The following is a 26135-nucleotide window of genomic DNA, read 5'->3' as shown; positions in this document are numbered from 1 at the left end:
TATTACAGATGGGAAGTGGTGTGTCCATGCTAATACTATCGATTCCAATTAATCACAATTCTCCATTGAAATTGACTGGGTGGGAGATTCATTGTCTACACCCAAGCTCAGCACCATATACTGAAGTGCTGTAGTGCCAATCTCAACACTTATTACCAGAGTGTGATATGGACAAATGACTCCAAGAGAACAGTAATGTCCCAGTGGTCAAAACACAAGAATGGAGACAGTTTTTTGCTCATGGAAAGGAGTTTCTTTGTTTATTTCATAAAACAGAAATGAGAGCAAAATGTGACTCGGCTGATTTTACTGTGCCTCTAACAGCATTTTCAGAGAAAATAAAGCGGTTAACCAAGCGGTGGCACCAAATGCGTCATCCGGGGAGAGTGGTTAGTTAGATTCACCAAAGCCTACATCATGTGCTTGGCTTTGCCAGCAGAGCTTCTAATCATATGAATGCTAATGAATGAATGTGTCCATCATTGGAGGGAGATTAGCAGAAAAGAATTGTGCTGCAGAGAGCTGCGAACAGGCGTAACGACTGTCTGCCCCACCTCAGAGCAAAACCGAGTGTGCTCGCATGCACATACACAGACATACACTTAAATCACACAGTTGGGTTCCTACTATTTTTAATTAAAATCAGGTATAGAATAACAATGAGCAGCTTAATGAAATATGCAGAAGGCTTTAAGGATCTCCCTCTAGATTCAGCTGAATTTGTAACTGACTGCAGAATGGCTGCTGTTAACCTTGGCTCAAATATACAACAGTGCACTATGTTACATATCTTCAAGCGGAGTCAGTTTAAGTAATCAAGGGGAGAAAATGGCTTACATTTTGGAGTCACCCAGAGGGCTTATAGTTCCTTATATGGCTCTGGCCTGACAAAGTGCTGTTTGGTTGGACTGGTAACATAAAATAACTCATTTTTCACTGAAATTTTGGCATGTAAAATAAATACATTTAAAAAAGCGATGAAAAAAGCGGACACAGTCAATGCATTCGAGCGTGCTCATATTTTCCAAGCCATTTAAACTGGAACTGTTTATACCAAAGGATACCGAACAGATGAGATCTAACTTGATCTGGATCAGTTATCAATGCAATTAATGTAAATATCTATTGTTACACATACTTCTACCAACTCTGACTCTAAAATGCAGAGGCATGTATAAAATAACAGCCCAAATCTGCTTATATTTATCTCTGAACTAACATCTGCATTCACAAAGAAGGATAGAAAATTAAATGCTGGCTCTGCTGCTCAAGGAACAGGCTATATGGCATTTCTTCAAATACACAAATCTTTATTCTGGCAACTGCTGAAAAGGACAATTTCTAAAATTCCTAGTGCTAAACAAGATAACCACTTAAAACTGAGCTGCACAACAACAGTCTTCTTAGAACCACCAATTTGGCAGTCAGCACTTAAGAAAAAACACCAAACTTTATGCTTGGCTAATGCTGTCAAAAGACTGGTGGAAACAAAGCAACACGTCGTGTCGTTACTGGAATGGTCATGGCTACAGGCATTATGGGATGCTGGCTAAACCATGCATGTACAACACACGCTGCAAGTGACTTGACTCGGAGCCAGTTTGTTTCCTTGTACAAGACTGTACTGACCAGTGACTTGGGCTGTTTTCCAGCTCTGGCTTATGCCCCCTGCTGGCACAGGAAATGAGAGATGAAATGAAATGAAATATGAAGGGAATGCATGACGGGAGATAAACATACAGTATGCAATTTGAATTTGAGCACAGCTACAATGGAGCTTAACAGCAGAATACTGGGAGATCAGCAGTAGATGTTTGGTTTTGGTGTCAGTCCCATAGAGTCAAAGAGCAGGGTCCTTTCTCTAGATTTGACACTGTGCAATCGTGAACAATGAAAAGGAAGAAATACATCACAAAAGAGACAGACATCCTCATCTCGACACAGACAGCAGAGCCAGTAGACCAGAATGTAACACGGCCATGAGTGGAACTCTCAGTCTTATCACACTATTATTTCCACTACTTCTCTTTCTCCCACTCTGAATTCAACAAGTTCACGCCCATTCTCTCGGGTTTTGTGAAAGTCATTCTGGGAAATGCAGGAAATCAATACATGAAATTGAAGTACACAAGTCAGGCTGAAGGAAAGTGGGTACACTAAAAAAGTAAATTAAGGCCCTTTATGTCAGAATAATTCGTACAATGCACTGACTGTTACAAATTGATATTTACTGGCGGAGTGACCACTTTTACTTTAAATCACAATGATGCATTTGCCAGCTCCGCCTTTCCCTGTGACATTGTCCTCCTTTATCTCTTACAGTTTTGCAATCCATGCACATGAATACAGACCAACCACAATCCTACTGCTGGCGCATTTAAGAACTTCACAAAACCAGACACAGCCGAATTGAGGTTGCTAAGCCCAGAAGGACCAGATTCAGGAAGCGATGTGATAGATGTAATCCTGGACGAAGAGTAAATTAGACAGTGTGAAGAGATCCAATCAATGGCAATGAAAATCTGAGACTCAGGGCGAATGGAGGAGTGGCAGGGTAATCAAGTGGTCAAAGGAAAAAAAAAAAAAAAAAAAAAAAAAAGGCGATTATGTCTATCAGGTATACTCGCTTTGAGAAGTGCGTGTTCAGGCAAGGTCTACATGCATCTCCGAGCTGTAACATCTCCCTGTACAATATGCACTTTACTTTACTCACCTCCTTCTATTCAGGCTCTCTTTAAGGCCAGCTGTATCGCAAGTGATAATTAATTCCCTAATTGAAGCTTTCAGAGCTTCAGGGGAGAATATTTCTAAGGGCGTCCTCCATTAAAGCAAATCACGCCATTCAACCTCACAACACTTACATTATACTCTTACAGGAAAGTATTCATGCCTCACTGATATTTTAGTACTTTAAGATGACTTCAAATGCACAATTTAAAGAGAACTCCACTCAGTCAAACACAAAGGGAAACTTATGTAGATATCACTGTGAGTTCCCAGTTTATTAGGTACACCTGCACAATCTCATACAAACCAACTGCAGCACAAGCTTAAACGTGTGTTGGCTCTGTGTAAGAGACCCCTTCACTTAATTCTCTGGTAGTTTCTGGTTAGTAGAGTCATTGGAATATAGTTTCTTATACAGGGGTGGTTAAAATATCTTTTTCATTACAATGTAGTCAAATACAACAATATCAAAAAGAAGACCACAGAGCTAGATCAAGGCCTCTCTGAACATTATAAACTCCACAGCAGCACGATTCACTGCGGGGATGCTGTATTGTGTTGTGTTAGCTTGTACGCTTGCATATTATGAATTGGGAAATCAGTGTAATTTGAAAAATACAGAAAAATCTCGCACAACTTGTTCTGCTTAAGGATTTGTTCTGCTCAAGCTGGATTTCACGTGATACTTTTCTTCAGAATTTCTCTATTGATTGAAGCTTTAATAAAACTAGACGTTTCACTTATTTGAGTGTTCCGCATCCAATTTCAGGGATTAAGTTTTACTTTTAAGTTTGGATTAAAAAGACAGTGGGCCGATTCCTTCTGGGTTCCTGAGAAAACGCTGTCGGCCCAAAATGTTCACAGGCTTCAGTCCGAGAAAATCAACCTCCCATTGGTAAAGCATTGGTTATGTATGATTATTAACACATTTTCTATGTGCATGCAAGTTTGTGTGCATAAGCACAGTCAACACCATGGAAGCTGACAGGCAGTGAAAAACATCAGCTGCATGAAAAACAAATGTCTGCTCTGAGAGACGAGTGCTTATATATCTTCTTTGCTTTACCTGTTTTCAAACTTTATTTCCATTGTACTGCAAAACCCACTCATACACATTCCCTTCAGTGGCACAAAGACAACAATGTTCACCCCCCGTTATCACTCTTAATAAAGGCACTTCAGGGTTTATGGTTTCCAGAAAAAAAAAAAAGATTATCTCGCTAATGCACCCAAGATCATTGTAAAATTTAGCTTTGAAGAGTGGCGCTTTAGTGATGTTCTTAAGTGGCTGTGCATGTTACATGAAAACCACAACATGAATTCTTTATATCCTTCGCCAAGAGGGAGTTTGCTTTTTGCTTCTTTTGTTTAATACGAATATGGGATGTGGTCAGAAATGGAGTTGATTCAAGTATTTTACAAAGAAAACCTCAGTGTTTAATTACTAAGTTTGTATGGCCTGATAAGGGAATGTAAAATCGACATATAACCACCGATTTATGAGAAAGACTGTTCATCTAAAAATACACTTATACTTCCAAGTTTAAATCTGTACAAAATAGAGTTTACTGCTTCCATACTAAACAAACAAAGAGAGCTGAAGGAACATGAACTTTGAAGGTCCTGTCAGCTTTGGAAAACATGTCTGCTGATGTTTTTCACTGGCTCCCCCGTAAAAGGTAACAGCAACCTTCATCCTGACAGAGGGTGACAGGTGGGAGGTCTCCCAAGATTGACAAGAATGAAAACAGGATTAATTAATGACTGTGTGCTGGAATCTAATAAAGAAGTCACAGAGGCACTTCATCATGTATGAAGCCTGACAAGCCTGACATACTGTGCAAATGATGAAATGCACAGTCTGTCTGTGTCATCGCAACATATTTGTCTTTTTCACCAACAGGGAGAGGTGACTGGGACAGACTGCCAAAACACAAACGACGCTGGACCATAAAAACGGCCTAAATCTTCATTCATCAAATGCGTCCAGTTTTAACCTGATCCAAACAGCTGTCTGTTAACATAAACGGATAACAATGACAACAGTTTACAACCGAGCTAAACATAGAGCAGCTTACGCCAGAAACCTTTGGCAGACTGAAACATGTAATGAACAATCAGTTAATCAGTGGACAGACTGTGGCTTGAAGATGAACTAGCACTTTTGAACTCTGTGATATGTGCTCAGAACAATGGCACCCACAAAGGCACACACACTCCCTGACACAGAAATGCTTGTGTTGTGTACACACATCAGAAGGACAGACAGAAGATGGATGGGTGGTGTTCCACAGGAGTCAACCTCAGACGGGGGTTCTTATTTTATCTACTGGGCTGTAAAAATGCCTCTTGGGTGCAGGAGATGACAGAAAGAGCATATCCGGACCTCGTAACCAGTCACTGCCGGCAGAGAGTACGGCAAAACCCTTAACAACAACTGGTGTCCAAGAATGACACATCAGCCTATTGTTAAATTTCCAATATGACAACCCCAAGACAGGGATGGCAGGAGGTCAGTATAAAATACACCATTACAAATACAAAGCTACACACAGACGCCTACTGGAGTAGTAGTAGTAGCGTATTGAAGGCATTGATCCTCAGCCAGCAGACACCTTTAAGTATGTTAAGCTAACTCTGCAGGGCTTAACATCTCAGATAGCTCTTAGCCAGGGGAGGGATATTTTTAACTGCTAAACCACTCTGGGTGTAGACCAGATGTTGTACAAAGAACGCCCTTCTAAACATTTATGACTATCAGTGGATGGGCCCTGGGGCGCAGCTGCTGTTTAGAGTACAACTGAGGCGAGGAGAAGTCACCTCCTCCGCCTGATGACTACATTTCTCTCTCTTCACTGAAGTGATTTCTTGCTTTGATTTTACAACAGCGATCAGAAAGTTAGGCAATATAACACGCACTTTACAGCACAGCCACTGTAAAAGGTCCGCTCTAAACAAATGACAGTAACCTGCCTACGAGTGCGACAAGTTTCCCGTTTGATTGCCGAGTTTCTTTTCTCCTTGTATATAAAAAAAGAGATCAGGCTGCAATGAAATCTCAGGCAATTAATTGTGTCTAGATGGGAAATGACACATCAGGATGAGGCACAGTTGGCACCCTGACAGCTTCTGATTGCCTGTTGTGGGAACAGACAGAGGAGAGACTACAAGGCTCATGGATGGTGACGGATGGAGACGGACACACGACAGGCCCAGGTCAGCTGCGATGGGAACAACAGTGAGATGGAAATGAAGATTTCCTTTTCAAAAATGTTCATTTCAATACCAAAACTGTGCTTTTATTGGTTAATTATATATATATATATATATATATATATATATATTCAAAATGTCAACCACGGCAATCATGTCTTGTAGTAAAATGTATTAAAGTATCCAAGTACAAACACTTCTAAACCGAGTCCAAGTCTTGTCCCAAGTCTTTGAAGGGCAAGTGACTTGGAAATCAGACACCAACCTTTTCTGGGTCATCAGTGCTAGTATGAAAATTGTAATAGCAAAATGGACCACATCACGCCAAATACTTCTTTTTCAATAGAAAGAGGGCAGGAGCAGGTAATGAATCAAGCATCTGTACGTGATTTAATGAGAACAGTCCAGTTCATTGATTTGGATTATCACCACATTATTAATGGGACCAAAAAAACAACAGCTAGCATGTCACGGTACATATCTTCCAAAACTAATTATTATTTACTAAAAGGTTTTACTACAACAATAATAATATGTGCCTGCTTTACGAACCAAAACCATGACACCTGAAATGCACAATGGATGAGTGTCTGTGCAATCCTTTCATCTCCACACAGACAAAAACTGTCAATAGTCGTTACGAGCCATCCGGCCAGCAACCGCACCCACACAGCAGGGGTCATTTGTCAGCCTCTGAGATGTCACTGCACAAGGCCTTGCAGATTAAGAAAAAAAAAAAAAAAAAAAAAAAAACAACAACTGGGGTGTAAGACTGCAACTAATCAATTCATCCATGGAATATTTTCCTAATTCAACGATTAATCATTTAGTCTAACATCAGGAAATGATGACAAATGCCCATTAGAATTTCCCACAGTTGAATATGATTTCTCTGAGTTTAAAAACCTAGAAATACTCACTTCACGAACAAATGATGATCAAGACATTTCCTGCTAAATTTCCTGTCTATTAAAAATTAGCCTGCTAATTGTTGGCATCAGCTCCAATCAGCCCCAGGACAATGTTTGCTGTATGCAGTTCTTTTAAACTGTGAGGCAGCTGAGGGGTCTATGTTGGACTTAGTCGTTCTCCATGATCCTCCGTTGGTGAGTCAGCATGTGAGCACTTAATCTCTCTTTCCAGGGTACCACCTGTCTGCTTCCCGTGTACGTTTCACCTGTTCACAGTCAGACCTCCAGCCAGGCTAACACCCCACAGTGTCGAGGGGAAAAGAGCCCTTTTTCATTACAGGTAATTGAGTTGTAGCTGAAACAATACTGATTGCATTAGGGCCCTTAATCATGTTAAGGTGTCTTGTTTTATCACTGGGAATTTAGCTCATTCTTGGCCCATTTTGAAGCTAACCTTCTGCAGAGGTCGTTGCCACAGGAGACCGTGGCTGCTCCCATTACCCGAGCGCAGATAAATGTGTTGGCACTACGGCCGTACATCCCTTTGCTCTCCCTGTCTCACCTCCCCCCTTTCCCTCGCTCCTTTATCAGAAAGAAGAGGGGAGGAGGAGGTGAGAGGTAAGAGAGGATGCAGACAGAAGCTCAACAGGGCCGCCTCCAACGTCAGAGGAGAGTATGAAGGGGATGCCAATCAAATCCAACACAGGTGCCACAAAGAGCAGCTATCAGCGGCCCGTCCTCACATCTTTCGTCAAGTGCTTGTTTCCTTAAGGCCCAGAGCAACACCCCCCTCCACTGGAATGAAGGGCCCCTCCACCCTCTACTAGCTCAATGGGCCATCCAGATAAAGGAGCCAAACACACTGCTGTCCTGCTGTTGATGGACACATAGATAGGAACTGAAGGGACAACCTCTCCATATTCACCTCTCTCCCCTTCATTTGGCCTACTCCCTCCCTCCCTACAGCACCATCCACCTCTCCTTCCAATTTTTCAGCCTGCGCTGTCTCCTCCTCACTCCCCGCATTACTCAGTGAGTCGCATTCATTCAGCCTCCACCCATTCCTATCACCCCTCCCCTTTCCTCTCCATCTTCCCACCACACATTTCGGTGGGAGCTCTATTGTTTGCTAGAGAGGGGCATGCTGCTACTGGTTCTTATCTGGGGATGCTGGCGGCACATCTGTAGATGCTATCGCGGCTCTGTTGCTCTGTTTATGCTCCAACCCTGCAAGAGCAGCTAGTGGGGGAAATGAGATGGATGGAGGATGAGGCCAGGAGAAAATGGAGCATCTTCCTCAGCAGAAATGATGGAGTAAGGGGCAGAGAGGGGAGAGCAGCGAGGCTGTGCTGGAGACAAGTAAAACTAAGACCTAGTAAAGTCCACAGAAAAAACTAGGACCTCAGCAGGACTCCTCAATGCTCCACAGAAAACCATGTTCTCTTACTAACAGTAAAAATATTAAGGATATCTACTCAAAAAAAAAAGGCTGACAACTTGACAACTAGTTTATCATCATAGCACAATGATAAAAGCAGCACCCCGTTTTTCACAGAACTCTCTTCTTCTGCATTGATCTATGGGAGCTAAATGCAAAAGTGTCAAACACTGCATACAAGCACTGAGCAGACGTATTCTTCAGCATAATTTAGCACTTCGCTTTAAAACTGTGTGTGGGTGTGTGCTTCAAATTATAGCCCAATGAAGCTAAGGTAAAGCAAAACATTTCCTGCATGAGTGAGATTACAGGAGAGCTGTGTTTCAAGAGGATTGTTAACATACACATTTGCACATATAGTAACATAATGGAGACACATATCACCGTGAAGTATCTGCATGGGTTCTGGGGTATTGTTGATGAAGAAATGCAGTACAGACAGAGCGAGGCAGCTCGAGTAGTCAACCATGCAAAGCATCAGCTTGACTCCTGAACTTAAAGGGAATTGTCTTTCAGAGTGTATGTTACAGAGGCAGGCTGAATGGCTGCTGGTAATCTATCATGAGATGGATGGGTTTCTCCAAGAAACACTTCTCGCAGATCAGGACTACTCCTGTCTTTGTGTGAGTATGTATACATGTGAGTATGGGACTGGCGGCCTGGGAGCAGCAGATGTTTCTGAAAACACAGATGCAGTGCAGGGTGATGATGTCACTCAACGTGGCCGGGAGCATTTATCATCGTTTACCTCGTCAATAGGTGTGATGGTGTGGCAAATTAACGTCAGTTAGCAGTCCTCCGTTCCCCGTGGCCATCATACAAACACAACATCTCTAGCACTAATGTTAGATTCCAGATCAAATATTACACTTTGTTTGTGTGCAAATAATAAGGGTTTAAATTGAGGATCAACATAATGGGGACAGGTTCAAGTTTCATGACGAAAATGGGAAATAGACTTGGACATCTGAGAGACAGATCGATAGAGCTTGATCAAGTCTGAGGAGCTGAAAGTGGAGAGCTGAAATTAAACCGAAAACATTGGGAAAAATGTGGAAAGATAAAAAAAAAAAAAGTTGTATTATGTTCTGGCAAACCGGCACACCTGTCAAGAACTGAAAGACATGTATCTTGTAAACACGTTTCTGAGATGCTCCAGTGAGCCCCAATAACAAGCCAAGCAGAGGTGCTCATATTTCAGGACGGGATCAGATATGATGAGATGACCAATCTCTCCACGCAGACATAAAACACACACAGTTTCAAAGTTCATTAGCCATGTCTGGTAAGATGCAGATGCCATGTATAATACAGATTAAACAAACGACAGCAGACACAGACATCAGATACTGTGAACACATACTGAACAGGCTGCAGGAGGGCAAGATTTGTATTTGAATAAGGATCATAGTTTGCAGCATTTATGCCCTCAGTGATGAACTCTTTACACATATGGATAGATAAACCATTCATTGTGGTTAATTAAATCTGCAAATATGAACAGGATATGTTTACTGATGTGCAGCGGTGGCTTTTCTCCTAACAGTAAACAGAGGAAACCAAAGCAGAAGTATTGAAATAATCACATCAGGAACAGTGAGGAGGACAAAGTAACAATGAAGGCAATCTAATCAATCATTCAATCCTAATGGAAAAGGATGCGACAGATCTCCAGAACACCTGGACGGTCTGACAGTGTGGCATTAGCAATTACTCCAGTCCATCTGCAGTGCATTGCCTTCAAATGGAGCAGATGCTACGCTGGATGCCTCTGCACAAAATCAACCTCTGATGAGTCTTAATTGTATATTGTATATGTGAGCACTTGTGTACGTGCACACTGTGTTGTCCAACATGGAAATAAAACCTAAACAAAGATAGCAGGCGTGTCTGTGCTTGTGTAATCCATGTTTCACTGATACAAATTGGTCGGCATATTTTTGTGCTTGAAGCGCAAAGTTGCACGATCCCCTCGCCTCAAGAAAGATTTAATACGTATATTCCCGACATCAAAGACAAATGCTTTGATGCAATACCTGTATCCAGGCTTGCTTTATGTTCCCATGGCTGTAAATGTAACAGGAATTGAGACCTGAGTGTTAAAATGCAGCACTGAGGTGCAAGGAAGCTGACAGGTGAAGTAGAGGAAGGATAAAAGCAAAAGCGTTGCCAGTGTGTAGACTAGAAGACATGGTGTGGTACTGTTGTTTTGCCTTGTCTACCTCTATGTGTGTGTGTGTATTTGTGTGTGAATAAACAATAGGCGAGATACTTATCACTGACCTTGGAGCACAAGTTATTGTACAGCTTGGAAGAATGCACACACACATCCTGATAGTGAGGAGACTCTGTGGAGGATGAGCGTGTTCTCTGACTGGTACACTCTCATCTTCCACAGGATCTCTTCAGGGCTGCGGCTTTTCCCCAATTTTATCTGTCTTGTGCACTAATGATAATCAGACTTTTCACAGAGGCAGGTACGTTTTTCCGTTTGCAGATGAGGCTCACCTTGTAGAGAGCGCACCTCATGTATTAATGCTGTGTCCTTGTGGCAGCAGCCCAGGTTTGATACCAACCCAGAGCCCTTTGCTGCCTGTTATCCACTCTCTCTCTCTCCTGCTGCACTATTAAATAAAGGCAAAAAGCCAAAAAAATCTGATGATCAGAGTCATGGCCCTGCAGCAGTTGAATTTGTCGGTCGGTGTGAGCAATCTTTCCTTGAGCTGAATGTGTCAAAGACCAAAGAAATGTTCACCAACTTTCACCGCAGACCGGCTTCTCTCAGTCCTGGTATCATTACAGGGGAGCATGTGCCCGCAGTCCACCAGTACTACAAACACTGGGGAGCCGTCCTGGATGATCAACACTGATTTCATCCATTAAAAGGCAAACCACAAGCTCAGAATTCTTAATGTTGAAAGTGATCTATACGTTTTTATTGATTCAGCTCAAACATGTGCTATGATACATTGGTTTGGTCAGAGCCACACCGGAAGCTCAGATCACCTCAGGGTCCTGTGAATCAATTGCAAAAGGAGGAATATCGTGGAAATTGCCGAAATATGGATGCAATTTTTTTTTAAAAAAATCAGCACAGAATTCAGAAAAATAAAAACAGAAAACTGTGAATTTGGGGGAAAATAAAACAGAATCTAGAAAAAAATGAAATGGATTTCATGGGGCCCTCAGCATCCTCTGCATGGGGAATTCAATTTGCTTCCATTTTACCTCCCTAGATATGACACAAACAGGTACATGTGGTCTTTTACTCTGTCAGCTAATGGCTTTTTAAGGAAAATATAGCTTGGCCTGTTTGTAGCTGTGGATGTTGATATCGTTTCCCCTGGTGTTTGGCTTATTTTGATCCATTTCACTGCTTTCTCTTATAGTTTTGGTAACAGTGACAGCTGTGATGTTGGTGCTAACCTGTGTTTGTGTCCTGTTTATCTGTGTATAAGTTGTATGTATGTATGTATGTATTTATTGTACTGGTTGCTGATTTTATTTATTGTTGCATTGCTTTTGTATTTACTATTATTGATTGCCGTCTGGAAAATTGCCCCTCATGGACATAAAAGCTTTACTTTATGACACAGTATGATGCAGTACAGGATGCAGTCAGTGCAAAAAGCAATTCCATATTACCACACATCAACACTAACAGCAGGGAGCCCCTACTCAAACACTGCAAGCCTTGATTTTTGTTTTAATCATCCATCGAGCCTCATTAGACTCAATTCAGTGAGTCAAATGCCTTCACGCCATCCGAAAACCATGCATGTGCATGCAGGCGCGCGCGCACACACACACACACACACACACACACACACACACACACACACACACACACACACACACGCACACACGCACACACAGAATCCTGAATTTGACACCTCCACAGCTTGCAACCACCAATCGAAAAGTGTGACGGCGCTGCATGGTGCGGACATGAGAAGTCTGAACACCCTCCCCAGGGCTCTGACTGTACACACAGAGCTCAGGGCAGCTCAGTCAAAGGAGGATCCCCACATCCACTCTCACGAACACTTTGATAGTTTCTTTGCATTCCCCGCACAGTCGAATAGCTCACTGAAACAACATATCACTTTCGTGCTTTCCATCTTCCTTGTTTATCCCTCACCTTTTTTACACTTCGCACTTGCTCACACAAGTCTTGCCTACATCACACACGTCATGCCCCTGCACATTTAGACTGCACAGGCAGGCCTGAACAGGCTCCAACAGCTCCCCCAAACACTCTTTATTCCAGATGAAGAACATGCATGATGCCCCATTCATTCCCAGCTTATATTTTCATCCCTGTCACTCTGCAGAACGCACTGGAATACTTGGCAAGCAACACCCATCCATCCTGCACCCTCAAAACCCATTTTCCCCTCGCGTTAGCTCTGAGTGATGCAGAGTGAGGAATGTAGTCCGTCTTTGGTTAAAAGCAACAAAATAAATGCAAATGCAAAATTCCATTAAGGTTTGTCAAGAAAAATGTGGATGATAACACCCCTTCGTTTACCACGAAAGACAGAATATCAGTTCATTTACCATAATTAAGGGAAATATGGAACTAGGGGGGATTCTTCTTCCTACTTTTGCACCAGCATAAAAAGCATGTTGGAAATTGTTAAATCCAGCCAGCTGGAAGAGAGAGCGGGGGATATGAATTGAGTGGAAGTGGAGAGAAATGCTTTTCGAGGTGTCACCTCTCACACCTTGAGCGTGCCCCTTTCAGTGACAGCCCCACCTCTCCACTGCCATCATAGTACCATCAATGCTTATGGAAACCTGCTCAGATGGTGGGAAAAAAAAAGTCAATCCATAAATAACGTTGGTCTCTGAACCATAAGAGACCAAGATGCTCGCAGACTGAGCACTTCACACTTTGGTTTCTTCAGTACACTCCATCTGTGCCCAAGGCGAGGCGTTCTTTCAGTGCAGAATATGCAATGAAACGCTCACAGTTGCACCACATTTCTGCATACTCAGCACTAGCCAAGTAGAGTAAAATATGCATTTCAAACATATTTTATTTACATCTTAAGTAGCAAAATCAAATCCCATGTCTGTCACCCTGGAATCACACATTTCACTCACAAAACAGACCACGTTTCAAATGATATCCCCTAAAAAGATATGATATGCTTGTCAACATGTCATGACGATGCTTCAGAATTCCACCAAAAACAGGAAGATTTCAAGGCAAAGGGCATCATGAGAACATCAATGTCAGAATGATTTTTGCTTAAGCTACTCTCTGGAAATCTCTTCAAAGAACAAGTGTCAAGAAAAGTGGCCTTGAATATCATGACGAGCTGGACCGTGTCAATCTGGAATAAAAACTTTCAGTCTCACTTTCTCGGCCCACCCTGTGTGCGTCTGATGAATACAGAGGTGCTTTAAAAAAGATTTTCCCGAGGCATGGGGAGCCATCAAAAAACTGTGAGAGTCAACTCTCTTTCAGTGTTCAAAAGCTCTATGAAGCCCAATTTAGCTTTGAAACATGGGACGTTTTAATATGAAAACCCAAAACTGCCTCATGCACGCTCACTCGGACCGGCATTGGGAGATGAAAGAGCGATGTGGATGAGCACACTGGTCCCTAACTGCGAAGGTATCTCTATCTGTAGAACTGCAAGGAAGGAGACATGGACAGTGAATGTCAATGAGGGAGGGGAGGATAAACAAAATGCTCTCAAGTGCAGTCTGGCCTCTTTTTTATGCAGATTGAGAGAAACTGTAAGAGCAACGGATTGTGTGCTGCACAAACCTTTCAGTGCTTTGAATGAAGCACCCACCAGGTGGTAAAATTCCCTGCACAAAGCAGCTATTTTTTGACTCAAGTGTGAACTTTGCCATGCACATCCACCCTGAGAGGTCTACATAAGGAGTACATACACCTCATATCCTCGGGTTAGGACTGAGTAATACACCTTGGCTTGTGGAATTAAAAAGCGTCCTTAAGACGTTTTCCCGTGGAATACTTCCCAGGAATATTTCACTCTTCCCAGCTACCACAGGATCTCTTAACATAAGTCGTCAGACTTTGACACAGAACTCAAAAAACAGTGTACACTCTCTCGCTTTTTGGTACTATTTAATATTTATTAACTTATCTAGGGTGCAGTTTTTTAAAAATGACTATAAAGATAAATACACAATTCCTCTTCATACTATCTTGAAGGTAAAAACAAAACAAAGCACAATGCCAGCAGTGCAGAATATTTATCTGCTGCTATTTGGCATAGCCTCTTCTGTCCAAGTGGTTTTAGGAAGCGTACAGTCATCTGTCTTACTGCTGAGCTGAGGCACTTGCTGCTTGCAGTGGCATGGAAGGAGAATCCACTAAAAGCAACCATTTTGCAGTATTTTGCCCTCTTGTTTGGTGCAACATTAGTGCACTGTGTTCAGTGCTCCATCTGCTGAATTCCCCTCTGCACTCTGACTTTGGGGATGGAGGCTTTTATGTCTGACAATATGAACTGGATCTGGTTTAACTACTGCAAGCAAACAATACAAGAGGATAGAAAACTAGACTTATAAACGCTGCTGTAAAAATGTAGCCTCTTTTCCTTTTGAGTGATTATTAGCATTCCAGAATGACACACTGCTTACACACAAATCCAAACATCCCACTTCCCATCATCCCAAAATTAAATAAAAAACAGCAGAATCAAGTCAAAATGGTAGAAGTAACTTGTTTGGTAAGATCTGCATGCTGCAGTGGAAACTACTCCCCTTCAGGTCATTGGTTCTAACCTTATGTTCTGTTTAATGCAGAGCTACTCGTGTAGTGAGCATTACATTCCAGCTCCCTGCCAAAACAAAAGAACACAAGCATCATTGCCATGCAATTGTGCTCTGGGCCCTATAGATAGGGATTGTGGAAGAATTCAGGTTTGCCTGTGCAGCAGTGAATTGCTGGTGGCTTGATTGTGAAGTATTTCAATTGGTGGGTGATGCATGTGTGCATGGTTCCTGATTTTGACTTGTTGGATCCAACACCATGCAGGCCTCATGTTACTTCCCCATTGTTCATCCCACTCGACTGACGTACTATTAAAGATCAAAAAATGCCAAATTTACTGCATCACTTTAGTGAAATCTGGAGTCAAGTTCAGTCTCAGGAGGCTTTGACATACATTTGAAGTAAATCCCACATAGCTGTTCAGAATCAGAAATACTTTACTGATCCACAGGGGGAAATTGGACAATGTTACAGGGGCATTGCAAACCTGCATGCGAGCGCAAGATTATGCTACTCATGTACAAGTAGATATTTAAGAGCAGATGGTAACAAGGCATCCATAAAAAAAACAGTCCAGCTGATTAACATGGTAAACTAGCAGTCTCATTCTCACCACCATGATTCAATCCCTCGGGTCTGGAGTGAAAATGAGAGCATTTAAGGGAAATCTCTGTGGTTGTGTATGCCATGAGCAGTGGAAAAACTATCAATGATGAGTGGACTCCTCACACATATTTGGAGATGCACTATGTACGTTTGTGAATAGAAGTTCTGGTAGTGGGGGAGTTGAGGAGCAGGATGGGGAGCAGTGGGCTCGACAACAGACGAGGAGAGCGAGTTGGGGAAGTCATTAAGCACAAAGAGTTTATCTTCATCTGCTGACTCCAGCAGTCAATTATCACTCTCATTAGAACACAGTAATTGCAGCAGCCAAAGCATAGTGCAGAAACAGGCAGAAAATGGTCTAAGTTCAATTGGACAGTACACTTTAATTTGAAAATCTAAAAGCAGCTTCATTGTAGTGAAGAAAATGTCCCCAGGTATTTGGAAGTTTTCCAAACACTTGCTGAGCAATAGCACATAATGTGGCACAGGCACAGTTACAAAAAAACACAAAAAACAAAAACACAGCATGAAGATCTGTTTGGACGACATATAACAGTGTTTAAATGCCCCTCCACTCAAAACCCTGTTTCTCTTCTTGTTCCTGCAGTTGAATGATTGAGCTTCATGGTGGAGAATGACGTAGGTGCACAGTTTGACACTGGAAGGCCATTTTCACGGGCGGGCCCATGAGCATGATTTGTGACAAACAGTTTGGGAGCCTATCCTGGTCCAGTATTCAGCATACATAGTTGTGATGTGGAAACTTGAAGCCTCCAGTGCGCAAACGCTGAGAATGGACTTTACATTATATTTGGATATTCATATAATGATGGAGAAGGGGTAGGTGCTATTTTACGCAAAAATCATGTCAGATACACATTAGACCATGTTAATGTGTTAATTTCCTGTCTCTATCCGCTTAATGGGTATATGAATAAGTTATACGCATATATGATATGGCTTGTCTTTGGTCTTACAGGGCAAACATTGGCTATTTCTTTTACTTGTGGCCATACATTCAGCTATTACTATAAGTAAAGATAATTGCACATGGGTGTAGGGGACAATTTTTACATTAACCTTTAATATGGTGACCAAATAAGGATATTAAATACTATAAAGTTACAACACATCGTCAGCCATGGTGAATCTCTCGTGTAAAAACAGCACTGCAAAGCTCATCCAAAGGAGAAAACTCACTGTTTTCAGTGTTATAAGAGCAATATTACCTTGAAACAAAGGCAAAAACTGAAATACTATGTTGGAGCTTGCACTCATTCTCAACTTTTAATTGACAATCAGAATAGAGCTCATGTTGAAAAATGACATGTCACACGCAGCACAGGAATTCTAGAAACATACAGAGACAATTAGACACGTGGATATACATTCCCACGCGCACACACAAACACACACAAGGCACTGAGGTGTCTGGAGAGTAGAGATAGGGCTCTCTCTATCAGCCTCTACACCTACCCAGAGGACCTAATCAGTCAGTGAATACACGTAAAATGGAGGCTGTCATCTACCTCCAGCCCAACAGACTCCCTGCCGACACTTTTCTCCTGCCTGCCCTCCTGAGAAAAAAAGAGATGGATCTTCCTCTACAGCTGCATCCACAACCAAGATTTCCTACATCATATTTTCTCTAAGCTGTTGCGTTGGCGAGACCTGGTCCTGTCTCCTTTACAGTCTCATCTCTGCAGCGAGCTGAAACACCTCAAATACACTTTTTTTTTTCTTTTTTTTTTTCCTTTTTTAACAGCATTTAGGTTATTTTCTGTTTTCATTACTTGTGCTCCAAGGGTAGCTGAATGTTTTCATTTTTCAGCTCAACATATGATTAATGCACCTCAGGAGAAGTGCAAGTCTGCAACGGTCTGTCCTCTGTGCTTTATCGGAGCAGCCTCTCCCATCTTGTTGCTTCCATCCCTCCTCATGTGGACCAGAGACGGATGGAAATCAGAGTAATGGAACACCACTGTGACCCTGACCCTGCTTCCAGGTCAGAGCCATTTGTCATGGCAACGACCCAGCACTCAGCAGCAAAGCAACATGTAATTGGTCATCAGGGAAGCACCTGGACCTGGAAATGTGCACATCAACATGGGCTTGGCTACGACAATGTGTACGACAAAGGTGCAGACTGTACAGCTTACCCACACACAGGTTGGTGTTTTCCCCTCAAACGTAGCTTTTTCTATGTGTTTGGGCCTTTTGTTCACACACAAACACAGTTTTAGGTCACTGAAAACAGACCTTTTGGAGAACTTTAGAAACTCCATTGCAGTGTGGACTTGTAGCCGGGGAAAAAGAAGTTTTTGGCTTGTGCGTATGCGGCGTAGTCTCCTTTGTTAGCATGAGGCAATTTGAGTAATGCTGGACTTGGCCAAACTAGTGCTGGTGCCAACCTCGCCTTGTTTTTGGACGAGACCTGGTCAAACCTGTAGGAGCTGGCAGCCTAATGGTAAGAGCTTTTTTCCAGGCTTCTGATTGGGCAGCATGGCTGTAGGGTCAGGGTCATATTACCACCTGCTGGTGTAGCATGCACTTAACATCGCTTCAGTTGTGGTTTTGCGTTTTCATATGGATGTTTGTTTGTTTTTATCAGTACTTGTGTGATTTCTTTTTTCAGACGGAGGAGGAAAAATTCTTCTTAAAAAATGCCCACAGATGGACAAGGCCTACATCTAAAAACTCTGTTTACATCTGGATGCTACAATGAATCCATGCTGGCATGTTATTGTCATTCTTCTCTGTCCACACTGAGATGCCAAAAATCATAGACGGAAAGTTTCCTTTCTCCAGTTTTGACTGGCAAACAAATCAATCATTATAGCAAACGGGCCAGCAAGCTCAGTTACTCAACTCGGCCTCAGCAAGTTTAACCTCCATTCAGTCGTCTCCTGTCTGACTTACACTGTGTATTATCATCACAATTTATCTGCTACTTGGTTGTTTCAGTTGGCACACAACTGATCAAGTATAATGCAGTGATGTGCTCACAGCTGATAAGTGGGACCTGTCATCCATACTCTGTCGGGTAATAATTACTGTGATGTTGCAGTGGGACGGTTGATCAAATCACTGTTATATCCTCATGAGGATGTCTTGACAACTTCAATATAAATAAAGATCAGGGACACCTGTGTTGTGTGACAGGCTGTGTAGCATTAAAAATACAGTATGGTGATGTTCTCCTAACATTATTCCACAGCATCGAACTGTGTCTGAGTAGACGTCGTTTTTAAAACATACTGACTTCCTCCAAACTACAACAAGAAAGAGGTTTCATATTAAAGAGAGGAGAGTGTTTTAGGAAAGTGTTTGGATGTGTAAAATGTCAACTTAAATTGCAAGTGAAAAAGGACAGGAAGAGGTTTGTTTTTTCAAATTTAGCCAGCATGTTGTGAGCACTGTCAAAACTCACATGCACACACAAACAGAAGGTTTAATTTCTAAGAGGAAAACACAGACATGGTTGATGTATTTTTTCGTGGGGGTTCCTTGGAGAATGATGGAGATGTTTTTTGTTGTTTTTGAGATTTATTACTGTTTGTTTGCCATTTTGGCACTTTATGACTTGGATGCAACCACTGTGGAACTACAAAATGTGTGTGTGTGTGTGTGTGTGTGTGTGTGTGTGTGTGTGTGTGTGTGTGTGTGTGTGAGTGTGCATGCCAGTGGGTATGTTCAAACAGTACAAAGGGTGAGGGCTGAAGGGATAATAAAGAGAAAATGGAGGGCTGAGAGGGGTAGTAAAGAAGTTAAAAAGAAAGGACAGGAGGTTGATTAAGTGAGAGAAAGGACAAAGAGAGCAAGTCAGAGGAGAAAGAGTGACAAATGAAAGAGGAGAAGTAGTAGTAGTAGTACTAGTAGTAGTAGTGTTCTTTGGGTATTTTGAAAAGATACATTGAACAAGTGGGATGAGTGCATGTTGGACCGTTCAGTGAATGGTTAGACATCATCTGATTGGGCTTCATCTGCATGCCGTCAGAACTATGAGATGAGCCTTTGAGGGAACAGAACGGTTTCTCTTTGCCCTTAACTCTGCGTGTGTGTTTGTGTGTTTTAATCAAGGTGAGCTTAGTACACTGGCACAAGGTGACATGGACTAGGTGCACAAAATAAATTTGTTGTTTTCAGATTTCAGGTTCAGGTAGAAAATCTGTGAACAAAGTGTTTATACACTCACGTGTTCACAAAGTGGTGAACCTCGCTCCATCCTCACTTGTGAACGACTGAGCCTTTCCAGGACGCCCCTTTCATACCCAATCATGATACTATCACCTGCTACCAATCAACCTGTTTACCTGTGGAATGTTCCAAACAGGTGTTTTTGGAGCATTCCCCATCTTTCCCAGTCTTTAGTTGCTCCTGTTCTCGTCAACTATATGAGCAGGAGACTGGAATATTCTTTCTAATCTGAAAAACCGGGAGATAAAGTGTGAAAGTGCATAAGACTTAATAGAAATATGGTCAGGAAGTAGGAAACGAAGAAACAGAGGGACATGAGGTGAGATACACAAATGAGACGGAATGAACAAAATGTAATATAATACAATTCAACACCACAATAAACTACATGACCTCTTGACTCAATCCTAACAAAACGGCTGAAGATGAGCTGCATCTTGCACAGTCCATGATGCTAGAATCTATCGCACAGACTAAATGGGCAAAACATACATTACAGCCCACTCACAAGGCAAAGAAGAGCAAGCCTCAGTGTCCCTCGGAAGGACTAAAGAGTGACTGCTTGTGCTTAAAGAATATCCTTGTTCTCCAATTGTTTTCAAGTTTCTGCATTCAAATAATATCCAATTATACACTTACACCGTAAATGAGAGCTGCGTAGGGCATGTCAGACTACTTAGGCATTCATGTTTAGGTTCTCTGGCAGCATTTCCATTTCCTTCATCTCAGTCACTAAAAGAAGAATCCAATTAGTGAGGCTGAATATGTGGTCATGCCAAAGGAGCCACACATAAAGAAGCATTTACAGAAAATCTTGCTAACCATGGCAACCTCAGTGCATGTGGACCATTCTGATGCTTTATCCCCACTGAATGTCTTTTATTCACATTTGGTTGACATCCATTTCATATTGTCAAAACATAGCTGACATTTGATTATTCACAATATGTAAAGATGCCAACTTAATTAATGGACTGTATGTCTACAAAGTGCCTCTGACAATATCACAAAGGGCTATCCATGCAACGGTGACGCAATCAGCCTTTTTCACATTTTCAAGCTGTCATGTCCTTGGGGATACAAACCCCCCCACTCCCAAAAAAATAAGGAAAAAAAAAACAGATTAAAATACATCAAAAAAGGGATTAAAGAATCTGCCGACGCCCCTAAATCCTTCAAAGGGAGTCCGACTCTATCAAAGGATGAGCATGCTCAAATATGAGGCGACACACATGACACATGAAGAGTGCTGGTGTTCAGTTTATAATTTCTATTACTGTGGGGAGGCAGAAATTAGATTTCAGTGAAACGTGATATCAAAGCAAAGCGATAAGTGGCTTTGGTTATCTTTATATACCACAGTCGCCTATAGGTGAGAGAGGAAGAGGGAGAAAAACAGAAGAAAAGCAGAGAGGAGCTGATAGGGCAGAAAGAGAAAAACTAAAACAAAAAGCTGATCTATTTGAATTGTCTCCTCTACATATGGAGGAGGTCAGAAAGGAAAGAAAACAAAGAGACTGCAAGATAGTGGAGAGAGGGAGAAAGGGGCAAAATGAATTCTCCATTTTCTCATTTGGGGGTTTCCCTGTTAAGTGGTGGAGAGGTGGGGCTCACCTCAAGCAATTCTTTAGGAGTTCAAAGCGTGCCGGTGGGAGGGGGGGGCGGCTGTGTGGGAGAACGGCAGACAGTTAAGATGGGATTTCTCATTACTCGCGTCTCGCTCTGTGTCCTGGCTATCACTGCTGTATTCCGCTCTCTCGCTCGCTCGCTGCCCTATAATTTTTCTCCCCCTCCTTTTCTCTTACAGAGACTCAAAGTGAATACATAAGATTGGGCCCCACTAGGCCGCACTCCCCCTCTCTTTTTTCTTAGTCTGCTTGTGTTTCCCCAGTATCTGACTGTGCACACACGGGCTGAAACACACAGAGGCAGAATGTATGACAAAGCAAGAGCAAAGAGGGAACACAAAGCAGAGGGAGACGTTAGCATGTGCACATGAAGGTGACTTCAAAGCTCAGCGCTATGGAACACAATGAATGTCCTAACAACCAGAGGATCTCATTTTAATAATGCTTTACAGGAGTGCAGTGTGTGTGTGTGTGTGTGTGTGTGTGTGTGTGTGTGTGTGTGTGTGTGTGTGTGTGATCACAAAGCATGAAAATAAAATATTCTCATCTCATTAGACTGCATAGTAAAGGGAAGTCAATTATTTCAAAAATTATTCCATCCTGAGAAATCTGATGTTGGACTGCGCTAATGACTACATTTTCTTTACTGATTGTTCTGCCATTAATATTTTAATAATTACTTTTTACAATTATTTAATTACATATTTAGCTCGTGTAAAAATAATCACAAATGTGTACCTCAAGTCACAGTCACGGTGGTGTCTGGGGCCGCATCTAACGATTCTTTGAACTATGGATTAATTTGTCGATTACTATCTTGATTAATCAGCAGTTTGTCTGTAAGACTTCAGAAAACAGCGAACAGTTAAAAAGGTCCAAACAGTCCAAACACAAAGATATTCTATTTGCCATAATGTACAGTCCAGAATAGCACCAAAGTCTCATATGTGAAAATATGGAGCCGGCAAATCTTTTCTTCGGTAATCACGAGATTGATTAATGGATGATCAAAATGTTTTCCATGGATCCTGTCCTATTCACTGAATTACCAATTCATGATTATAGCAATGCTGTGTGCACACGTAAACACCTGGAGAGAGCCGGAGCCTCGTCGGGCAAAGCGGTGAAGCGGAGGAGCAAAGCGCCGTGCCGGTGATGCTGATGATGTGTGGAAGTGGAGGTGTTTCCTTGAGAAGAATGAGCCGCACGTCTCCTTGCAATCAATCCCAGATATTAGCCCGGTATATGTCAGATATGCTCACTGCCACGCTAGCCACCCGTGACTCATTCCGTCATTACATCTGAGAGGTCACACCCACTCCGCCCCCGCCTGCACCGTCGTTCCTAGGTCTGATGGCCGTCTAAATGGCCTGGTCTCTCTACACTGCAATTAACCTTTTTATTGGCCACCTGCCAGCCAGCTGGAGATACATCAGTGGTCGTGCATGTGTGTATGTGTGTATGTAAGAACCATAAATGCAATAGTGTAATGAGTTCAACACTTGTGTGTGTATGCATCCGCACAATGGTTGAAGCGTCTCAACCACGTCTGTGAATTTCCATGTGAAAAGTGTGTCTGTGTGTGTGTGTGTCTGTCTCTATGGTAGCTGACAGATTTCACCTGCTCCCCTCTTCAAGTAGAAATTGATTGAATCTAACATCCCATCATGGTTGACCCAGGCAGATCCCACTGGCTGTGAGGCTGTCTGATTGCAGACCTCTTCTTGGCACAGGAACCAAACAAGTCCCCTTTGCATTATATATTGATGGGACAGGTATTGACGAAGCGCTGGAATGGACTGTCTACTGTCTAGCTATGCTTGAAAAGACTTGATGATGCACATACATATGCATATGCACCGGCATTTACTCAATCCACGCATACACCAATACATAAAAACACAGAGAAACTCTGTGGATCTTCTTTAGTGTACACTGCCAATGAATCAGCTTTTGATTCAAGTCAGGAGAGCTGCCATGCTGACAATGGGGTCTATGATCACTACTATCACATTAATTTGTGTGAAGGATGAAAATGGCAAAAGCATGTGTTAATACAAAGTACATCATCTGTACATTAGATCAAGCACATATCCCCCTTTCTGCTGCTGCCGGATCAGCAATGCATGAGGCAGCTGTAGCGAGGAAACAACTAAATATGTCATCTCCAGGGTCTTCCAAATGTAAAACGTTTTCACTGAAATTCTAAGCGCCTCATTAGATCTTTAAATACGACACTGCAGTCTTATAAAGTGCCATCTCTCACACTTTCATCAACGCTGGACCACTGGTGTTTAAAACATGGCAGATGAATACGGAGACATTTCATTTGGCCATTCCCTACTGAAGCGCTGTGCACCTACTGTATGCTTTTCAGTTTTGTCAAGATAAGTAGCGCCTGAGAGATCACATTGCACATGCAGTTAGACAACTGAACTCTTTGAGGAAGGTAGGAAAAGCCTTCACAATCTCCCCAATGGTAATATACTGCCCCATTACCTTGTAATTCAAAAGCCTATGAAAAGAAACAGAATCACACTCAGACAGTAACTTCAAACAGGCACTCAGTATCTGAGAGGCTTATACTGTACTATCCAATTGTCAACAAGAGGCCTCTCTGGAGCGTCTTAAAATCTGGCAGAGCGCTGCTGAGCAGAGAGCACACAGTGAATGCATTCTGTGGCTCCTCCAGCTGTAAATTGAATTTCGGGGCACGACTTGACACAAAACACCTAATAATCCCACGTCACTTGCTGTTCCCAAACCGAACAAGGTCACATTGTAGGACTAGTAATGAAAAAAAAAAAACCACAGACCCTTTTACAAGCATTTATCCAGTAGGGCAATGCATTCAGGCTCCAGCGGGGTGAAGGAATTTACAGGGAAGAAAGTACAAACATTTCAGCAATTCAAGGACAGAAAACAATCAGCAAGGGAAAGCAACTAAAGAACTTTTCACACCTGCAGATGTCAAGCGGTTGTGCATTTGAAGAATAGCCGTGAAGCAGCAAACATTTCATGGTTAAAGAAAGACATCCGCGATATTATGTAATATCCTTTGTCTTATGGTATCTGTCTGATCTATGTGTTATTTATGCTTTACAGTGTGCATTTTACATAACCAATTTTATTTCTCACTCGACATTATGACCATTGTTTCCACACATCCTCGCAAGTACGTCCAGTTATTGTGGTTCATTAAAGGTGAGACTAGCTAAACCAGGGAGTTGGTGAGGTGTACTGTATTAAGCATGGTGCTCAGGGAGTACAGGATACAGCAAAAAAAAAATTTATCAATTAATAAGGCGGATAAGTCTGGCAGCTCTTACCTGCAACAGAGAGACGGGCCGTGCGGCTGGAAATGGATCCCAGGTTATCGATAGTGGCAACACACTGATAGGTTCCCTCATCAGGCTTATTGTGCTTAGAGTGGACCACGTGCGTGAAGAACAGCGAGCCATCGGGAAGAATGTGCCGCCTCTCATCTGAAACCAGGCTCATGAAGGTGCCGTCTTTCTTCCACTCTATGCGTGCCGTCGTAGCTGCGTCGCTGTGGGCCGAGCAGTTGAGCAGTGCCGAGTTGCCCCGAATGGCCAGTGTGTCCTGGGGCTCCACGGTGAACCAGAAGGGGCTGAAGGGCTGCGCTGCTGAACCTGTGGGGTAACATGAGAGAGGGAAGAACAGAGATCTTAGCCGGATGCTCTGCACAGACACTATGTCATGTTGAGAACGGGACCACTTCGGCCTAAGCAGCGACAAGCGATAAAACAAATAAGATTCTTGTTGCTGTCTAACAACCGATGCGCTTCATGGTCACTGCCGCTGATGCCAATGCTGATATTATTGATTTTATTGTAATAGCAGCATGTGTCTACTTTGCATCAGTGGTGGATGTGTACATTTGAGGCTTGCTACAGATGCAGTCATCTGAAAAGCTTCTCCATGACCAGATGTGACATATTCATGAGTACATCTGCTGTAACAGATGACTGCAAATTAAAGATTTCTGTATTTATACACTTTTAGATTCTAGAGAGCTGTAAAACACTATCACCCTGGGCTACACTACTACTGTGGCTGCTTTTTGAGTCCAACCACATGACAAGTGACAGCAAAATCACATCTCCTAAGACGTCATCCACTTCAATGGGACATTTCAAGAGTCACTCACACGAAATGTGCTGGTGGCTAAAATGAAAGGACACTCCAGGAGTCCAAGTGGCCCCAAACACTCAATGAAACATTTCCAAAGCAAAACATCTTTTTGTTCGTTCTATCTTTTCAGCCACTGTGCCTGAGTCTATCCCAGAGATTCCAAGAAGCTTTTCATTATGAAACCACAAGCCCCACTGGAATTGGACGAGAGGAACTGACAAATTTAACCCAGTCTAGCCTCTCTGGCAAGTTAATATCACGTCTTGCTTTATTATAAGTAGAGAGTGCAGCGAAGGAGTAAACACTTTGGAACGCGGTTGCCATTTCCTTTCCTCGAGCATAAATGGTAACGTCGCACTGACATGGATAGTGCCAAAGTCAGAGTAAGTGCAATTGCTTTGCATTTGTCCTCATCCATTATTCAAGCGCTCCCACCCTAAGAGTCACACAGTGGTATTGTTTAGATAAATAACACCAATTATCAGTTCTGCAGGGATGGA

General features: G+C 42.4%; 1 protein-coding gene across 15 annotated transcripts in view; it reads right to left on the bottom strand.

Annotated features, from left to right (window-relative positions):
* Nucleotides 1-26135, bottom strand: part of neo1a (neogenin 1a) — a 151593-nt gene that overhangs the window by 74196 nt on the left and 51262 nt on the right. For all 15 annotated transcript variants that reach the window (XM_076732746.1, XM_076732692.1, XM_076732737.1 and 12 more), the window contains exon 2: nt 24810-25133. In XM_076732746.1, the coding sequence (XP_076588861.1) occupies nt 24810-25133 (324 nt within the window). The remainder of the gene's footprint in view (nt 1-24809; nt 25134-26135) is intronic.

The sequence above is a fragment of the Chaetodon auriga genome, chromosome 1 (assembly GCF_051107435.1).
Source record: "Chaetodon auriga isolate fChaAug3 chromosome 1, fChaAug3.hap1, whole genome shotgun sequence".
NCBI classification, from domain to species: domain Eukaryota; kingdom Metazoa; phylum Chordata; class Actinopteri; order Chaetodontiformes; family Chaetodontidae; genus Chaetodon; species Chaetodon auriga.
The sequence above is the reverse complement of the archived record's forward strand: the minus strand, read 5'-3'. Positions and strand labels throughout refer to the sequence as shown.